Consider the following 20,998-nt stretch of genomic DNA (forward strand, 5'->3'; position numbering starts at 1 on the left):
GAAAAATTGTCATAGGAAGAAACTTTAAAATTTTTTTAAAACTCCCTTAATTAAAACCACGAGTTGCTTGCAATAATGAACAAAAAATTCTAAATTTTTAATTTAAAAATATGGAAGGGCGGTTTTTAAACGAAGACTCGGTATACAATGCTGTTAATTCTACCACAAGTGCTTATGATGAGGATTACAGTGAGCTTTATGCTGTTAATGAGGAGTTAATTTTTCAAGAATATTTTGTACCTCCTACACCAGCAGAATGGTTTGTTGTAAGCCTATATGTTCTTATATTTCTAGCTTCTGTTGCAGGAAACCTAACAAGTAAGTAAAAGAAGATACTCTTAAATTAAAATTTGTTTTTACTAAAAAAAATTTTTTTAACAAACTGCATTTTATATTCGCTTAACAAGATTTGTAATATTACAGTTGTAATTTTCATATTACGAAGAAAATATTATAACAAGCCTTTTAACTACTTTATGCTACATCTTGTCGTAGCTGATATTCTGGTAACAATAATTTGTCTCCCGCCCACACTTATGTTTCATGTAAAAAAATATTGGACGTATGGGTCTGCAATGTGCCGAATTACAGGATATCTTCAGGTAAAAATAGAAAACATAAAATAAGATATCAATACGTGGAAAAAGTAATAAGGCAGGCAATAATTAGTAATTATAATATTAAACTGATATATTCTAGAAGCCTTTTTTGTTTAATTGATATATTTTATTTATTTATTTAGATGACTGTAACATCAGTATCATCCTTGTCGCTTGGCGCAATTGCAATTAATCGATGGTTCGTAGTCTGTCGTCCTTTGAGATTTACTGGTTTACATAAATCCCCATTTGCAGCCAAAGTTGTCATGATAATTATTTGGAGCTTTAGCCTAATGACGCTTTGTCCCGTAATATATTCTACGGAACCATTTGCTTTATTTGGGAAAAATAGCGGCATGTCGAACATTCAAATGTGCAGAGAGAATTGGGGCTGTAAGTTCTTATTTTAAACATTTTTATAGAAAAAAACTTTGTTTTCGATGTATCTTATATATTTATATATATATATATATTTTTTTTTTCTCCATATTACCTTAAGGAAATAGGTTTCATATTTTTTATTGGGGAAGAGTGTGCTGTTATGACGTGTTTTGAGCTCCGTTAACGCCGGGCTCAAGGGCGAATCGGGTGACGTTGGTGCGGCTCGAACCCGAAACCTTTCGGCTCGTAGTCCGACGCCATGACCGGTTCGCAATCTTTTTTGTATTTAAACAACCTAAGAAATGATATAATATTTAACGCTTACTAACTGGTAGTTAGGAACACAAATTCGTTTTATTTAATTAAATATAATAATGGGTGAATATTTTCGCAGCATTTAAAACGCAAGCTGTTTTTCACGTCTACTATGCCACAATTTGTTATTTTCTTCCATTAGGAATTCTATCTGCTGCTTATTATCAAGTATTTCGGGTTCTTTCCGAATCTCAGGTGAGACTGACCAAAAATAATTTTAAACTTAAACTACATTAAAGAAGTTGTTTATAAATGTGCTTGCTACAGGCCAACAAGAATATTCAAAATTAAGCAATAATTAATTAAAAAAAAACTTATATTTATTAAACAGATACCTGGTTATTCAAACACAGTTGTGGTGAAAGGATTGCGAAAGAAAAAAAAAAGTTTTTCGTATTGTAAATGCCCAAATGACGCAAAAAAGTATTTGGTTTTATCGGATATAAATACCACAGAGGTATGTGTTATAGAGTAGAATTGACTTAAAAGTACACAAATAAAATAAATGCTAAAATAATTTTTTTAATTTATTCAATAAAAGTGACCAATTGTAAATATATTTGCTTATTTCTTTTTACATTGTATATAAAAACGTATTACAGTATGTTATAAAATTATTATTTTGTATTTAATAAAAAACAACGAATTTGAAAAAAAATTTACAAATTAACCTTTTTTTTAAATGGTTTAGACTTTTATAACGAACCATATATCTGAAAAAAATTCACCATCAAAACGTACGGCAACAACATATATTGAAGGCAAAAATAATTTAACAAATTTTGCTGAAAAATATAGAACCAGCGTAAAAAAGACAAGATTTTCTCGATACAAAGCTTGCAAGAAATGTAATCTTGAAGTGAGTAATATATATATTTGTATATTTTGTATTTATCTTCATCCTTGATGTGGGAAGGTCAAATGCTTGACCTAAACATAAAGTAACACCAGTTACTCCGACCAACTCTCGAGTTGCCTTTAGCAGTTTGGGATGTTATAAACTGTATAATTGCACGGTATTTATGCTGCTGATTAAGTATTGACTCAGCAGGCCGTTTATAGCGCCTTACTAAATTACGCTACAACATGGAAGCAGTGGGGATTGAACCCACGACCTCATGGTGGTGTAGCAAGTGTTCTTACCACTACACCACACTGTCGATTTTTAATAATTATGTTGGCAAATTTTAGCTCATATTTACAAAATGAGTTTTTTTTTAAAGCAATTTTATGTTAAAGGTGACTTTGCTACGTTCACGTAGAAAAGGTGGATTGATGCAGATCACGTTAATCATTATTTTTGGGATATGTTACGCACCGATCGTTATTATTGACTTACTTACACATGTAGTTGGGTAAGTAAAAAATCTTTAACTAAGATTTTAAATTTTTCAAATAGTCTAAAAGATTTCAGTTTTTTGATAACACAATGCAAAAAATATATTAAACTTGTTTTTGCCATATTTTTGTGTGAACAACTATTATTCTACTCCCAAAAAGTTTTGTTACATCATTTAAATAAAATTTCGCTTTCGCTAAAATTGTTTCACGACCCGTCAAAAAACGTAAACAACACATTTGACAGTAGGAGTCATTTCAGCAGAAAAATGCAGACTGATTAATTATAGGTATTTTTTTTAGGTTTTTTAACAACGAAAATGCTCTGGAAGGCTTCAATATGGGATTTTTAATTGCTCATATGTTTGTGTATCTCAATAGCGCTCTTAACCCAATCGTTTATAACTTTTTTAGCAGTAAGCACAGTATATATTTCTCACTTTTGATTTAAAATGATACTAACCAAAGTTTTATAAAAACCAGTTAAGCTAACTTTCTAACTTAACTTGTACGTTTATTGTAACCTACAAAATTGTTTAACCAAATTGTCTGATTGTTTAAATTACTTTTTGTAGCTCATTTTCGTAACGAGTTTAAATCTACCTTCGACTGTCTCCGATCTTACAGAAACGAAGAAAAATCAAGTTCGATCAAAACAAATTTTAGCGTGAAGCCATAGATATATACTTGGTTCAAAAAACCTGTTTTTTATGCTAAGAGAAGCATTTTATCGTATTTTTATGTGGTACTAGATTAGAGTTCACATAAAGCTTTTTGACCAAGCGCATTTGAAATTGGAAATGGAACGCGTAATAGAAAGATAGCGTAAGGATCAAACTTTTATTGTCTCAAGAACAATTTGAAAAATCTGTCTTAAGAACAATTTGGAATGTCTCAAAAACAATTTAGAAAAAAACAAAAATATAACTTTTATTAAAAAAAAAATAAACTAAATAACAACGACAAAAACTCTTATAAATATAATCTTTAAAAAACTAAAAAAAGTTAAACCAAGATTGAAAAGTAACTCTAGTAAGGATTGATACGCCTTGATAGGCCAACTCTTCTTGCTCGATTACATGTTTTGAGTGGTTTAATGCGATATAATTTATCCAAACCTAAAAATAAAAATGTTTTTATTTAAATACAATTTCAATTCTTTTTTAATGCAGAACGGCTTTTTAAAAGTTAGTATTGTTTAAGCGCCTTACTAAAGGCGCCATAATGTTGATGTAGTGGAAATTAAACACAATGCCTTATGTCATAAAGTCAAGTGTTTTAACCACTTTACTACAGGTATGATAGAAACAAAAAATTAACTAGCAGGGTAAATAATTGTTAGGTAATTTCATTAGGCAATTTATAATTTGCACAGAAAAAAATTTAATATATATACTTAAAAATATATAAATATGCTACCAAAATAAAACCATTAAAATACAAATAATTTTAGCCAAAAAGATCACTTATGCCCGTGGGTGGCAATTTACTTACGGTAAATTGATTGCTCTTCATCAATGTCATATTCGTTTTCATTAATGCACATTTGTAATCTAGCAAACATAAACTGTTTTTAAAATGTTGGAAAAAGCTTTACAAAAAAATAATTTTTAATTATTTAAAAAATATCTAACTTCAGGATTTTTTAGGCTTACTAATATAGCTAATAATCATAAAAATACCTCTGATTGGATACGAAGTCATTGTTATCTGTATCATTTTTGTTCTCAATTGGGGCAGTACGAGGGTTGTACTTGATGTAAGGAACACTATTATCATCCATTTGTTCTATTTCTGTCTCGCAGGACTCAGTTGTAGGTACCTCCTGGTCTAAAATTTTAATATCATCATTGTTGTGCATAGCCGGTTCATCTAGAATAGATTCAAAAGCCTCAATAAATGACTTCTTTTGTTCAAGATGGGTTTTAGGATAAATTTTCAACAATGGCTTTTCTCGAACTTGGGCATCATGGAATTCATCAACATCTGGAATGTTGTTGGAAAGAAATACATCTCTTACAGGAGTAATACCTGAAGATAGTGTTTTGTCAGGTCCATTTTCCACACATAATTCCGCATTTGTTTCCTCTGTGGTTTCTATGACAAATTCGCAACTTATTCCACTGCTTGTTGGGTTTATGACCTTGTCATTTTCACTGAGATGTAAATTTTCTTCATTTGAACTGGATAGTGATTCTTGTGTTAAGTGAACAATATTAGTGGGTTCTATTTTTTCTTGTTCAATTTGAGGTTCGAACACATAAAATAAGTAAGTCATGTTAGTTTGCAATTTTTTCTTTTTAAATAAGTGAATAATTATAATTTAAGTGTTGTAAATCTTTTAATTGTGAATTTGTAAAAAAACATTTTCTTAAAATAATTAGAGGTGTTTTAAGCTGATAGCATATAGTTTAATAGAAATCGTTTTACAAAAAATAATTGGTATATATATATACCATTTACTTTTTCTACATTCTTCCAATTCCACGGAAACCATGTCACCTTCTTGTTTCCACTACATTGACTCAGACTTAAGCTGTTTGCAAAATTGTCAACAATAAAATTACTAACTGCACTTATATTATATTTAAAAAAAATATTATTTATAATTTACCTGGATATAAGTTGACCAGAGGTTGTGTTTACCACTACAGATTTTTTATTTTTTGTTGTAACAGATTTATTTTTATCATAAGGGTTAGATAGAATGTCAGGATCACTTAAAATTGGATGTTCTTTAACTCGATTAATTACATCCAGCACTGGTGAATTATTAATATTTTCTTCAATATTAGATAGGCTCATGCTACTTTCATTTTCCTCCACTAGTGAGCATACAGTATTATTGCTATGGGTATCATTTTTTTCATTGACAGTAAGTTGATTTGGTTGAGCTAAAATGTTGTCAACAGTTGGTATTGATTCAGGCTCATTGCAAAGCTGTTGAAGAGTAGAATCCTTGTTAGGCTTATTTATATCCTTCTTTTCTTGCAAAAATGTGGTACTAGTAACATTTACCATAGGCTCATTTAGAGATAACATTTTATTTTCTTTAACTTGACTTAAAATAACATTTTCAGGTAAGGACATTTCATTTTCATTACATAATTTTTCTATGTTGTGAGTTGTAGAGGAATTAGAGACACATTTATCTATAAATTTATTTAATCCAATTGAGTTGTTAGAGGGTTCCATAATGCTACAGTCCATCTCAATTTTATGATCCAATCTATTTCCAGCATTTTCGGATTCATCACAACCATTTACAGCATTTAATTTTAAAGTTGATGTTTTAACAGAACTGTTTCTGTTGCCTATTTTTGGTATGTTGGACACAAAATTCAACCACATGTTACTTGTGTTAAAATGTTTAGTTTCATTACCTAAACCTTCTGGAACACTTTGAGCTTCTGTTTTATTTTCTAAATCCTTTGGCTCATTAATTCTAACTTGGTCATTAATATCTGGTACAGTAGGTTCAAAAACCATTTCCATACTACTGCTATTATTACTGTGGTCAAACTCTTGAGATTCATTAAGGACTTTAGGGTTGCATTCTTGACTTTTATTATAATCTTTATTTAGGGTGGCATTTGAAATATTTATTAACTCCATTTTTTCTCCATCTGTTATTGGAAAATCTGACTTTATTTTTGAGACATCATTTATATAAATCTGAACATCTGAATCTAAGTAATCTGTACATTTTGGAGAATAACTAACTTTTGGTACTTCGATATCATCTTCTACTGCAAGTTGTGTTGTTGGTGTGAATGCTATAGAGTTTATAACAACAGTATCAACAATACCCCAAACAATGGAACTAACTATTTTCTTTAAAGAAATATGATCACTTTGTTCATTTGAAATTTTCTTTACATTTTCAGAGAGCATAGTTTCATTCATTTTAAAGATAGCCACATTTTCTTTGGGGATTTTAATAACATTGGCATATTCCTCACCTGATGGAAAGAGCACATTTTGGCTACTTGCTACAGCTTTATGCAAGTTATGAACAGAATCATCATTATTTTTGTTTTCTTCACTTGGATTTAGTAAAGCTTGGTTCACAAGCTCTTGCAGTAACTGATTAACAGAAACCTTTATTTCATTTTCAGTAAACCTAGATTCAAATTTACCTAGCACCATTTTCACAGTATTTCCTTTTTAAAAAAGTTAACAAAAATGTATTATAAATACATTAACAAAAATAACAGCCATTTTAACATAATTGTATTCACAGACTCTTAAATAACTCTTTACTCATTGGGTGTAGGCACTGTAGTCTGTAGGTCGTCACTGGCAAATAACACAGCTTAGCTAGGCTGTGGTAACTTTCACTAAAGAATATTAAGACAGATTCATGTGTTGAGTCACCCCTATTTTTTCAAAAGTGACAATATTTTAACATGATATTATTGATAAATATAGCAAATCTACGAGTTATATATTTTCACAAAATGTAATCGCAAAATATTAATATTGGCGGGAAACGTGTTTGCGCCACATAACAAAATTAAAAAAAAACTGCGAACTACAAATTTTCTAATTTATTTATTTACATAAATTACAAAAGTTAGCACTCAAGCCATTAAAACTAAAGCATAATTTACATACTTTCTTGCAAAATGCGTGTCCGGCCGACTTTAACATTAAGCTGCTGGCGTTAAACATCTCCTTTACTTTGCCTCGCGCAGCGTGTGCGCGAGAAACTATTTCTGATTTCACAATTTTTTTAGTTAATTTAGTAACGAAGAGAGTTAGCGTTCTTTAGGTATAAAATAGCTTTCTGATTATAAGTATCAAATTGTTTATGTCTGTAGCCTATAAGTACATTTCTTTAAAATGACATTAAACAAGCACACGATGCTCTAAGCACGTTGATTTAAAAGATGGCTAGCTCTAAAGACTAACTTTAGATAAACAAGTTGAGTTTAATTCAGCTTTAAAAATTAAAGTTAATTTTTTTTAGCAGAATGGATAAAAATACCCGTTTAAGAAGGCGCGTTAAAGAGCGTGTAACATTAGGTATTTAGATTGTCACCCATCATAGCATGTTAAAGATTAGCCTATTGATATAATGCAAGCGTAGTATACCTGTCATAATGGCTTCTCCAGTAGAAGTATTTCGAAATTTATCTGGAATGTTTTCGCCCCAATTACCACCCTCTACTACAAATTCTCCAAAATTTTCTATTTTTGGCTCAGGAGCCTCGCTGGAATACAATTTTCGAGGCTTTGAAACGCCAGGACTTGACAAAGGAAAGATCCCAGCTGCTTTTTCGACCCCTATTCAAATAAATCATGCTCTAAAATCTGCCCGAACAAAGTCCATGTTCTCTACTTCTATTTTAGGTAGGCCACCCTTGATAAACGAGAGCACGGAAGGTGTTCGACCGAGGCGATTTGGAGTTAGTGACATTACAGTGGCATCAAAAATTAAGGTAGGGTACTAAGTTTTAATAAATATACTTATATTATATATTTTTAACCAAAAATGTTAGGTTATACTTGAGAAAAGGCTCAAACTTAAACATATTTTGTTTAGTCTGGAAGTGGTAACGGCAATTTAAACTACGCCCAATTTTCAACAAGGACTTGCAACGTGTTTAGCGCCTCGTTTACGCCTTACCACTCTCCATCAGCTGACCTGACAGATCGGAAGCGCTTATTAAGACTAAGTGGCATAGCTCTTAGTCCCTCTACTGTATCATGGACCTCAGAAAGTCCAGTTTTACCCATTACGAACGACCGATTTACTTCACGTCGAAACTCTCGAAAATCGTTATCTTCGCCCAGCTATTTCTTATGGAATAAATATGAGCCACTAACACCACAATGTGATGTGACTGAGAAGAGACGTCGGTTACATGATTCGGTTGAAAACTGCCCTCCAGGAAAGTTATATTTTTGGGAAGATGATGAAAATGAAATTATAACGCAAGACCAACTTGGACGAGGCGGATTTGGACGTGTTTTTGAAGGTATGTTTAAAGTTGTTAAATTAAAATTGTATTAACATTAAACATATTGACGCAAACATTTTAGGCAGAAAATGTGACTTAATATTTGTGACTTGATAAGTGCCTTTTCAAAGCATAAATTATATTTTTTAATTGAAACCATAAAGGTACATACCGGGGACAAAGAGTGGCAATTAAAAAGTTGGAAACTTTTAAATCAAGACAAGCTTTAATAGAAACATTACAGGCAAGTTCAATGTTCATATTTAAAAATCAAACATGTAAACACTATTTTAATTAAAAAAATATTATTTTAGATCTTGTTTGAGCCTATAGTTTAATACTAAAATTTCTTTAGTAGCAAAACAATGATCTATAGTTAAGACATCTAATTATTTATTAACAATACAAATGTATCGCAGGGTGAGCTAATTGGACTAAGATTACATCACATGAACGTTGTACGTACACTTGTAGTCGTTCAACCTTCTTCGCCGCCTGTTAAAACTGAAAGAAATTCTTGGTAAGATATGCACTTATCTGTTTAAGTTTGAACTTGAATAAATTGCCTAGGGGTCGTACTAGAGTTATTTCTATACCACGGACAAAGCGAACAACTTGGCAAAAGATCTATAAATTTTTAAGAGCCAAAAATGTTGTCTATAAATTTCACGTGTATACTTTAAAAAGATTTACTTTACTTGCTGTGTTTTCTATTTTACAGTTATGTTGTGATGGAACATGCTGGTAATCGCAACCTTTCACAACTTATAAACGATCCAAACGAGTTGATTCCCATCCAAAGATCGTTCAGGTACCGTAGAAAAACATTGTAATTTTAAACGATATTTTATATTAAAACTAATTAAAGTGACTAGTATGAGTAAAGTTACAAGCATTTTAAAATTACCAACGATTTGGTCTAATAACTCTAGGAATCTTACTTGAGGTTGTTCGTTCGATTCCCACTAACAGTACGGTATACTTACTAAAACTAAAATTTTTTTAACTAGGTGTTTTTTAATTATTTTTTTAGGTTTGCTGCTGATATATTAAACGCTCTTATATATTTGCACCAAAAAGATCTTGCCCACCTCGATTTAAAGCCGAGCAACGTAATAGTGACGTCACACGACGTGTGTAAAATCTGCGACTTTGGATCGTGCCAGTATCTCACAACGCTTTTATCACCAGAAAACCAGGCAATCAAATTATTTTAATTGTTTATGTTCAACTTTATTTTTATTGTAAGAAGGTAAAAAACTTTAAAATCTAACTTAAGGCTTTATAGGTATTAGATATTGTGTTACGCTTTATTTAAAGAAAAGGCGTATTAATGTCTATTAAGTAGACCTAAATTTGTTTTTTCTTAGCTTGTTTGCGATATTAACAGTAATCTAACGGGTGACTCGATATCAAGTTCAATAAGATCATCAGCATCTTCATCAAAATCTTCGTAAGTACAAAACAAATTAATTCGTAATTGTTTTTATTGGCTTCGTAATTCAATTTTATAATGACAAACTATTAAAAACTTAACACCGTAACAGAAGTCTTTAAATTTGTTTTTAATGTATCATGTTTCCTGGTTGTTACGTTAAGGTCGCAATTGATGGGAACTTTTATTTACCGGGCACCAGAACTGCTGCGCGGTTTGCTGCCAACTGCAAAGTCTGATATGTTTTCGTTCAGCATCACAGGTTTTAAAGTTCTTGCTATTTAAAATTCGTCTAGGGTTCAAGTCGTTTTTAAGCTACCTTTTAAAATTGGATGTAGCCCACTGTTGAACAATACCGGGCTATATTTATCGTTTTTCTACTCTTAGTTGTTAGTCATGTGTTGTATAAAAAATGTATGCCTTGCTTTTAACAAACTATGTACTTGGCCAGATTGCACACATTTTTAGAGTAAAGTTTGTTGTTATATTAAATATCACACTAATATAATTTTATTCCCTGTAAAAGCCTGGCAAATATGGAGCAGGGTCTTGCCTTACTCTGGTCAGCACAACCACGCCACAGTGTTTGCTGTAGTGTCATTTGGAGCAAGACCACAAGTTCCAACTTTTAACTCGCCCCGATCATCAGGTTTGGTAATTTGTTTTCCAGTGTTTTGTTATTATGTAAACAACTTTAAACAATGAATAAGCAAAATTCAACGCACGTCTTTGACCTTTAAAGCATGACATCATAGGCTAAGTATTAGCACGCTTTATAAATTTTACTATAAAATTATTGGTTTTATTTATTGTTAGACTCTAGCTCGGGGGAATTTTCAGAGCGAAAATATTTAGGACTTGTGCAATCTTGTTGGGCTGCAGACCCCGCGATGCGACCTACAGCAGAAAAAGCTTACACCATGCTAATGCAAAAACCCAATGTCTATTAACCACTCTTATTATGTATTGTGTATCTGTTATTTAGCAGTATATTAAACCGTTGTTAGTCTGGTATAGTTACTACATTACGAATATGTGCTCAAGATATATAACGTTACTATCTCAATATGTAATAATTCGGTGGAAAGATATATGGAAGTTTGTGTAAATTGTCCCTTTTGTAACTTGCATAAGAATTTATTTATAAACTTATTATATCAGTCATGTTTTTTTTTACAAACCATTAGAAAATTTTCCTAAATGTATGGTTAGATAATGATTACCTATCTACCAAGTTCAAAAAAAATAAACATGTGTCTAAGGATTGAAAACATATGTTGAAAGTTAAAAATTCGTGTTTGCTTATTAGATTAGATTTGGTGTAATTATACCGTACAAAAACGAAACAGCAAAAACATTGAAATTTGAACATAGGTGAGTGTGTTTATTTCTGCGTATGACTTATTTAAAGAAAAAGTTAAATTATGCTAATACGCTACGTTTAATCTAACATATTACCATGCCCAAAATAATTTATCAAGCAAATACTTTTATTTAATTCACTTTTTTGTCATTATTCCATACGATATAAGATAATAAATAATTTAAAAATAGATAAACGTTACTATATTATAATTAATAGTAATCACCACTCTACATAAACCATCAATATTATTACCACACGTGGTTGAAATATAACTTCCGTTTTTTAAACGCAAAAAAATATGTTGATTAATTCACTATAATGTAGTAAAGTAACCAAAAGACAGTTACGTTAAAATTACAAGGTTTTAAATTGATATGTAAATGTGAAGTACATTATGTCATATTTTGGATATTTTTAAACATTTAGGTTTTTTGATACGGAACGGTTTTAAAATAAAACTTGTTTTTATTGAAGCGTAACCAATAGGGTGTTTCGGGACAAACACTTACCTTGACAATAAATAATATCTCTATATATTTTCTACAACATTGCATAAAGTTTAAAAAAAAGTTAAATATACATAGGTGCGTGACTTTTCACATACACTTCATAGCATTTTATATTCTCACATGTTTCCTGAAAATCAATAAACTATTTTCCTGTTCACAGCAACGCGCTTTTTGTTTTGCTCTAATTTTGCCGTAGATTCACGGCAATATATGTTTCTACGGTTCATTATAATTAAAATAAAGATATTTTTAGAATTGCAATGTACTAACTATGGCATTCCCCCTTTTCAGTGCCCACCCAGGAGTCGTGTATATTTTTGATTATTCTAGGCGCTGGGGTTTTGCCTTGTTTTCGGAGTTTGCCATCGTTTTGAAGGATAGCACAAAGTTTACAAAAACTGCGCAAGTCGTTTTCCCGGTTTTTCATTCTCAACCGAGACTCAATTCGCACTGGGTGTTCAACCCAAGTCCTCCATTCTAAATACTCGGCGTACGCCGTTTCGTTCTCGGATAAATATTTTAGATATTCGACTAAATGGGCCGGAGTTTCAAAGTCTGAGGCGTGAATAAATGACTTGGTAGGGGCAACTTTTAGAATGTCTGACTTTCTGGGTCCCCAAACAATTGGAACAGCTCCGGAGCGAAGACCGTTAAACCAGAACTTTTCCGAAATATAGTCCTTACAGTTGATTGAGTTTTCGAAGGAAAAATAAAATTTGTAATGAGAAACAGCTTCGTGGAAATCGTCGGAATATCGGCCCTTGCCAATCTGTTTTCCACCAAAGCAGCCTCCAAAAGTATCGACTTCTAATCCAGCACTAATTAGGCTTTTTGCGTAAGCCATTCGCTTTCCGTAGCAGTTTGACACTGCCCAGACAGCTATTTTATTAGAATTTCGCTTTTTTTGCAACAAAGCTTCAACATCGTAATCACCCGCGTTTTTAATTTCTTTTAGTATAAGATTTATACTTCCATAAGGTGAATAGACGTCAGCGTCCAAGCGGTAATGCATAGTCATGTTGTAGTGATCAAAAACGCCAGTTGAGCTGTGAAGAGGACTTTCTAACGACCACCAAACGTAATGTTGTCTTTCTTTTCTGGAACAATCACAAAAAATATGGTTACATAAGATCTTGATGACAAATAGCAACGGCGAACTATATTATTTAACAATAGTAACGAATAATTTTACAGTAGATGATGCCAGGTTAGTTGTTTAAATTGGTAAACTAATACAGGAAAATATTAGGGCATATTATTGCATTACCATAGTTATGCGGGTATAAAAGTGGAAATAGGAAAACACATTTTTTAGGTAAAGTTATTTTAAAATATTACAACATAGCTAATAATATTTTCCCAAACGGTTCGATAGGCTTGACTTACAATCAATTAATTGTTGTTTTGAAAGCACGAGGGAGTGTTTGATTCAAACCAGACCTTGTATTTTAATTGCCATCGCTCTTTTTTAAGTAAGTTTTAATTTTACAACAATTACCTTATTCCAGGTGGGGAAGCTCTGTCTCCAAAGGGAAACACTACAGCGTGTGCATTTGCAATGTCACCTTGAGCGTAGGTTATTTCACAACTGATGTTTTCGTAACACACGCCTGGGTTAGCCTTATAGCCGGGAACCCCGCTTCTGCCATTCCATATAACAACAAGATACTTTCTGCCGTATTCATCTAGCATATCAGACTCGTTGAAAACAAAGTGGGGGTCTTTTCCAACGGCATTTTGTATAGGGGGTGATACAATATGCCTTATAGTAGGTAATGGCAATTCTGGTTTCTGTATTACTTTACTTTCTTTTTGGTCAACAATTACAGCTTCTTGATTTCTCGCCGCTGCCTGGTTAAGCATATATATGAATAATGAAATTAATAAACAGACCGAAATCCTAATTGCCAACCGAAATAGTTTTCTCATTGTGGAAGGTATTCAACACCAGTTAGGCGGTTTAAAGTTAATGTATCACTTGGCTGATTTCTCATTTAGTTGAAACACACATTTTGTTTAAGGTAGTAACCTAATATCTTCTCTCTTAATATACACCTACAGTTAAAACAGCTCTTTAATTTAACAGATCAACTAAAATTGCCTGACAAGGAATATTGTATGCTATATAAACTCTATTGTCAACACTTATATCGGTCTTATTCATTTGTTTACTAAGTACACAAAGAAATATTCAACAGGGTACATACACGGGTTTACCATAGCGTTATATTGGCATTAAACAAGCCTAGTATTGCTGTCAAGCGCTACAAAGCAAAAAAGTCATTTTTTGTTTATACTTTAAAATTCGCAACTTTATTTTACTTTGTTTATAATGAACACTGTAATCTAATGTAAACGAAGTTAAACTTTTATTTTTTTGCCAAATTGTAAGCATTACGCTTTATTTACCAACATTATTTGGGCTATATAGTTTTTCTATTAAACCTGACTAATTCAACTTTCCTTTTGTAATACGGCCACTATAGCACGCGTTCCATTTTATTATTAATCAAAGGCGGAAGTTACTTATAAAGCTTTTATACACCAACGCTTTTTACCGTGCTTGACATGTTTTAATTAAATACATTTTATTTTGAACCTACTCTACATGCTACTTGCTTGGTTTGAAAAGAGGATAACTGTAACGCTATACGCGAATATTTTATTACGAATATTTTTACAATAAAACAATGAACCGCATAATAATTTCCTGACAGACAATCTTTCTTTATGGCTGTTATATAGAATGGTTTATGTGCATATGCCACATAATATTAAATTGATCGTTGATAAACATATATATATATTTTAAATATTCACAATACCTACAGTTTGTCACCTTTATATATCATTTTTATTTAAATGTAAAATAACATATTGAGGTTGGATTTTATTTATGTTAAAATGTAGACTAGACTTTATTTGTGTACAAAAACAATTTTGAATAAAATATAAATAGATGTGGCAAAATCCAGTTAAAGGCTTAAGCTTAAATCCAATATGTGTGCTGCAGATAAACAGGTAAACATTGCTAAAGCAATCCAATTCTGCATTGACTATGCGTCATTGATGTTTATGACGCAATATATAATACACAACAAACTAAAAACAATTAGCTAACAACCCTTTGTTTGGTACTGTTACTAGCTCAAAAATGAAAAATTGCTCCCATGTCGATGTAGATATAATAAATTAACCATGGATACAAAAGCAGAAATGAGCAATTCTTTACCTCTTAATTTATCAGATCTTCCGCAAAGTAACAAGGAGAAAAATGTTGTTGGAAACGGTAAAGGGGATCATTTGACTCTACCGGTTTCAAAAGTGCTTCATCGTTACGATGAAACTGTGAAACTTGAAAATAAGGTTCTACAGGCCTTTAAACTAAGTGTGGAAAAGGAGGAACAAGCTATGGAAAAAACAACAGAAGTTTTTAAACACCTTGCTTTCTTTGCACAAAATCCACCAGCCAAGTTGGATGAAACACAAGTAGATTTATCCGACGTTTCGTCATTAAATGATACAGTTTTTGAAATGATTCGTCCATTGTGTACTGCTACCTTATACAGAAATACTGAAATTAATAGAATAGAAAGCATTGTCGACAAGTTTCAAAAAAAATTTAAATCTTGCAAGGTTGCAGATAAAACTGAGTTGCTTAATTTGTTGAACGACGCAAACCGATGTATTGTGGCAGAAAATCGAGCAAAAAGAAAACACGACAAAATCTTGCTATCTATTTATCCACAAAATCCTCTTCCCGGTAGCATTCCTAAAAGACTTGGATCGTTTTCCCCCAGATCATTAACCCGGAACGCTAAAGAACTTGAGTGGAAGGAATCAGTACAACAAGCAAAAGTACAAGAGTCGAAAAGATTAAAAAGAAAAGCAGTCAATGAAGTTAGAAATAAGTAAGTCAGTTAGTTATAAATACTGTAAAGTTTTCTAGTAACAAATACACTTTTAGATTGCTTAAAATTAATCAAGACAGATGCAAGGACTTGTACCAAATTTTAAGAAACTACTTCGACATAGAACTTATATATCATTCAAAGGCTTTGGAGCAGTTTACATTTGCTTATCAGATACTTCTAAAATGGAGAAAATCTGTAAGTAGTGTCTGCTTATAAAGTTGCAGTACTAAACCATACTTAAAAACAAACTAAACCTTCTCATTTTTAAACTGTTTTTTGTAAATAGCTTAAGTTGGATATCGGCAAAAATATTGGGACTGAAGACAACAAATCAAAATCTGCCACGGATATTAATATTAATATTGAAAGACCAGAAAATCCTATGCAAAGGTTACCATTAAGTCCACTATGTTTAGCAAAGTATCTAAGACGTTCAGACGAAAGCTTAAATGAACAAAGTGACTCTCTAGATCTTGATGTGGTATTAAAAGAATTACGTTCGCTTGAAACGCCTTTGCCTACTTGACCTAACTGTTTCTAATTTGAAAAAGTTTCAAACAATAAGCTAACAATTTTTAACAATGCTAATTTTATTTACATTAAATTTACAAATGTGCATGTCAATTTTTATTTAGACGTATCAAAGTCATATGCAAAATGTTAACATTGAATATGAGAATTCTTAAGAAGTGTTTTAGTGTAAAAAATTATTATGGTTTAGTTAAATTTTATTGGCAATTAAGTGAATTTAAAATGTTTTTAAATATGGTTATACAAATTTTTATGGTAATTCTCCGTCGTGATAATCCAAGAGAGCATCAAGTATTTGAATTGATCTAGATTGAGTTGGAGCTGGTGAACTGCGCTGGGCATTATGAACTAGCTTGTACACCGATGTGTTTGTGTCAACTGGTACATTTTGATCACTAAAATAAAATTCATGTTTAATGTTAATCTACAAAAATTTTAAAGCGTTTTACATTTTGTTAATTGTTAAAAGTGTATATCTTTTAAAGTGATTTTAAAAGGACAGAAATTTCCCAGACAACAAGTGCTTCACATTTATTAACAAAATTTACCCCCTAAGAGCTAAGTTAAAACATAATAAAATATTACTAAAATAATAACACAGAACAAAAGCTATACCCGAATACGTTTGGGTCTGGTACATCTGCACCTCGAGCCGCAGCGGTACTGACCAATGTGTTTACAATCTGGTTGGCACTGTACATTCCTACGGGTGTGTTGTATTGTGCATGGACAATAGTAGCTGATAACGGACCCTCGATTTCAATTCGCTGGCAAGGATAAGCTGCAGCTGCTGCTTTGAGTGAATGGCCAGGGTCAGTACTGTAAGAATGTAACACTTATGTTAGTGTGAATAAATATTAAGTTATGGTATTACAACCTAATTTACTTTTAATTTTAATCTATCAATTTTTGTTTTAAAACATTGATATACTTACAGTCCATGACCAGGCTTTCCTGCTAGCCTTAATTTATCCTGAAATGAAAATACCATATTTAACAGCAACATTGTGTTAAAATTTTACAAAACTATAAGAAACTATAACTTACATGTAACCATGATACTTGTGGTTTGAATTCTGTTGGAAGTGGCTTAGGAGGTTTAATTTGTCGTTTTATGAAGTCGGGGAGCTTTTTCTTTGGTGGATCTTCTGGCATTCTTAATTTGTAACAAGTTATTTACATATTTAAATTGTATTATTATGCGCCAATGTGCACTCTTTTTAATTTATCAAAAATGATTTAATAAAGTATGTAACCTTTTGTTTAATAAGTAAGTACAAGACTTACTTTTTTTCACCGTTTTGTTCACTGGTCTCTTGGACAGCTTGTTGTCCCTCGGCCGACTTTCGTGGTTTAGGTTTAGGTACTGGAACCTCAATTGCAACTGGGCTTAGACTACGATCCTCAGCTTCTACTTGGACCTCTGGCGAGATGGCACGTTGAACTGGGGTATCGACCATGCTAAAATTATTAAAGTATGTAAATTTTACTTCAATTTAACGGTATGAAAAATTTTGTTGCGTAGTGATTTTTTTTGCTACATAACGAGCTATCGGTGTTTGGGGCAAACATTTTGTGTACCTTGTTTTTACAAAAGTTACCAGTGTTTGGCAATTAAATTTGCGAATTATGTAACACATGCAAGTGCACTTATGCAGTGTAGTGTTATACATGTGTTAGTTTTATAACTTTGTGATTAAGTTGTGCGTTCTAACCCATGATCGACCATTGTTAAATGATGCTCAAAAACTTTGTTTTTGTTTGTGTTCGGTTTGCCCCCAACTTTTATGACTATTTTCGGCATGTTGTGGTGGTTACAAACTGGCATGTTGTCAGTTTTCTTTTCGGAGCGAAATCGTCTTTTTTGTTTTTCCTTTTTTTCGCTGACCACAATTTGGTCATTTAACGCGTTTGTTGACGATTTAGATTTGTTACATGTTTTCAATCTAACACAAAAAATAATTATATTGGATTAAATTGCTAACGAGTAAAGAAAGGAAGTTACCTGTGCTGGCTTGAAGGTCTCTCACTGAAAAATAAAACATATCTTGTAATATGGCTTTATATACTTATTAATATTTTATTGTTTTAGTTTTAAAATAACATTTTAGTGTAGACTTTAACAAAATATTTTTTTTTTTATAAAACAAACCTGCATGGTGTTAATACTTGTCTACTTCTTGGCCTTTCCCTTTAAACAATGATTTTATTAATAGTCTACTTTAAGTAAAAATAAATAAAACACATTTCACAAATCTGCAAATAAAATATTACTCACAATTCAGTAACAGAAGAAATGTTGGCTTCGGATTGTCTTTTGTTTTTAAGACTTTCTTCTATTTCTTCTTGACTGCAAAAATTAAAATACGAATTGAATAAACAACTGATGGTTTCAAGGACAAACATAGCAAAAGTCATAAACAAAAGCGATTAATTGACATGACAAATTAAATTTTATTTTATAAACACAATAAAAAACAAATATATTTACATTACATATTGATTGTCAGTTTATAATGTAATTAATCTAAGAAGATTTGATGATGCCATATAGATATAAATAACCATTTAAGATAAGTTTGTATTATGTTAAAGCGAGATGTTTTGCAGACCTTAGGCTTTAATGTTATTCGGTCTATGTTAAATGGATTGTGATGAAAACATTATACAATAAATGGTATAAAGTTATCCCTTACGTAAATGTACATCTAGTTTTCTAACACCAAAATTACACCAAAACCTTTTATTGTTAAACAGAGTACGAACGGTTGGCAACTTTTCTATATAAAAAAATAGCCAAATAAAACCAGCCACAAATTCCTAAAAATACCTGCGCAAAGTAAGGTGAAGATTAAAACCTCCCATTTTAATTGTTTCCATAATTTCGGAAAGCTCAAAGTCACTGACACCTAACCCATTCACTGCCATCAGGGTGTCACCTTGCATTACGTTTGCCTGGGCAGCTTTGCCACCGGGGGTCACCTGCGCCACAATATTAATTATGTCACTTTATGTTTATAAGTTCAAGTCCTGTAGTGTGGATACTGGTAATGACAGCTACCTAGAGCCGAAAGGTTTTGGGTTTGAACCAGTAAGCTACCTAGAGCCGAAAGGTCGAACCACACCAATGTCACATTATTAGCTCTTGTGTTTATGGATAGCTTAAAAATACGGCACAAACTTAACCAATTAAATAATACAAAACTTGTTTGTCTTTAGGTAATACGGAAAAATATTTATAAGTTTAAAATATTTAAAGTTAATCTATTATTTGGTGTTTTTTTTTATTTTAGATTAAATATATTTAAAAGGGCTACTTACCCTTGATATGGTAATGGGTTTTCCAGCAAATAACCCCCCGGCTAATCTGAACCCCCAAGGCCCGCCCCCTGACATTGATACCTCGTATGGCATTTTATTTAGATCTCAGTTCTTTACCTACCTGTGAAGATTCTAAAAAGTCAAATTTTATATAAAGTTTTAAAATAAATATTTTTTAATTAAAATATCAAGTCAATATTTAATTCTTCAAAAAATATAAACTATAGGCTTGCACCTACAATAATATTTTTTTGATACGCCTGAACTATTTTTATTTTCTTTAAAAGTCATTTTAAACATTCTGCCTCTGCTAATGAAAAGTAATTTAGTAAAGATATTTACTGCCAAGATATATAGTAAGCAACATGCATGGTAAAGTAATAACAGCAATAGAAAAAGGCGACTTGTAATGCATTTCTTTCAAGCGTTGACAAGTTAAGGATTTTAAAGAGTGATATAATAATAATCGCCTATGATTTATATTCCTGAAGCATAATTTATAAATACTTTATAGAGTATGATTAACTAGTTATATTTTTACTTGTATTGATATGTTAGAACTATTTTTTTTTATATCTTATCAGATTGTAATAAAGTGTTAAGAATTTATGATTGATAGTGTTATATTTTCAATGTGATTAACAATTTTTTTAATAACAGAGAGTAAAATTAATCATTATTTCGTTTTACAAGTTAAATTTAAAAAGCACATTAAAGACGACATTTGTAAAGAATTTATTTGATCGTTTTTATGTAAATTACCAGCAACAATGACAATCTAACGTACTTCTTTATATCTTTGTTTACTTTTTGGGGTGTTTTGTCATTATTATAAACCACTACACATATTCTGAACAAAGAACGTCGAGCCCATTCTGAATAATTATTACTTTGTATGTTCAGAAGCTAATATTTGGCAACTTTGCTAAGTCTATATCACAAAAATCACACGTACTTTATTACCAATACAAAATAGTTCAGCGATCCCGGATATAAGAAGTTGTATTGGCATAATGAAATCGCTGTTTTGAAAGTTTTAATTAATAAAAAATGGTAAGAAGTGGAGTTAGATTTTAAAAATACTGAGAATAAAATTTTATTGTACAACAAACTTGAGGTTTAAAGCACAAACAAATGAAGTGGTGCGTAAGGAGGCTGGGATATTTTCTTGTTATTGAAATTTAATATAAGGAATATCAACTATCCTATACCAATATCAACACAAAAAGTTGGTTACTTAAGTAAAGCAACAATAGTGTCTCTACTTTAAAAAATATCGCTAAAATGCGGCTTAACGTTACCAAAAACGGAGTATTTGACGTA

The 20,998-nt window shown here is 31.5% G+C and overlaps 4 protein-coding genes across 4 annotated transcripts; 2 read left to right on the forward strand and 2 right to left on the reverse strand.

Annotated features, from left to right (window-relative positions):
* Nucleotides 1-110: 110 nt before the first annotated feature.
* Nucleotides 111-3,312, forward strand: LOC145763420 (orexin receptor type 2-like). The gene is made up of 9 exons (XM_082574867.1): nt 111-318; nt 496-602; nt 743-992; nt 1,375-1,490; nt 1,627-1,752; nt 1,987-2,154; nt 2,535-2,650; nt 2,937-3,049; nt 3,209-3,312. The coding sequence occupies exons 1-9, from the start codon at nt 111-113 to the stop codon at nt 3,310-3,312; spliced, it is 1,308 nt and encodes a 435-aa protein (XP_082430993.1).
* A 4,426-nt stretch (nt 3,313-7,738) lies between these two features.
* Nucleotides 7,739-10,984, forward strand: LOC145763431 (serine/threonine-protein kinase mos-like). The gene is made up of 10 exons (XM_082574878.1): nt 7,739-8,077; nt 8,182-8,617; nt 8,764-8,843; nt 9,019-9,119; nt 9,321-9,410; nt 9,633-9,798; nt 9,970-10,052; nt 10,199-10,296; nt 10,561-10,683; nt 10,851-10,984. Exons 1-10 carry the CDS (start codon nt 7,739-7,741, stop codon nt 10,982-10,984), a joined length of 1,650 nt encoding a protein of 549 aa, XP_082431004.1.
* A 567-nt stretch (nt 10,985-11,551) lies between these two features.
* On the reverse strand, nt 11,552-14,270 carry LOC145747666 (4-galactosyl-N-acetylglucosaminide 3-alpha-L-fucosyltransferase FUT6-like). Its single transcript, XM_082564901.1, has 2 exons — nt 13,408-14,270; nt 11,552-13,006 (listed from the first exon to the last, which is right to left on the reverse strand). Exons 1-2 carry the CDS (start codon nt 13,836-13,838, stop codon nt 12,175-12,177), a joined length of 1,263 nt encoding a protein of 420 aa, XP_082421027.1. The 5' UTR covers nt 13,839-14,270; the 3' UTR covers nt 11,552-12,174.
* A 2,182-nt stretch (nt 14,271-16,452) lies between these two features.
* LOC145763321 (PDZ and LIM domain protein 3-like) lies at nt 16,453-19,768 on the reverse strand. Its single transcript, XM_082574750.1, has 10 exons — nt 19,676-19,768; nt 19,185-19,336; nt 18,633-18,704; nt 18,507-18,545; nt 18,360-18,383; nt 17,642-17,815; nt 17,402-17,510; nt 17,290-17,327; nt 16,970-17,173; nt 16,453-16,749 (listed from the first exon to the last, which is right to left on the reverse strand). The coding sequence occupies exons 1-10, from the start codon at nt 19,766-19,768 to the stop codon at nt 16,605-16,607; spliced, it is 1,050 nt and encodes a 349-aa protein (XP_082430876.1). The 3' UTR covers nt 16,453-16,604.
* Nucleotides 19,769-20,998: the final 1,230 nt, after the last annotated feature.

The sequence above is a fragment of the Corella eumyota genome, chromosome 1 (genome assembly GCF_963082875.1).
Source record: "Corella eumyota chromosome 1, kaCorEumy4.1, whole genome shotgun sequence".
Taxonomy (NCBI): Eukaryota; Metazoa; Chordata; class Ascidiacea; order Phlebobranchia; family Corellidae; genus Corella; species Corella eumyota.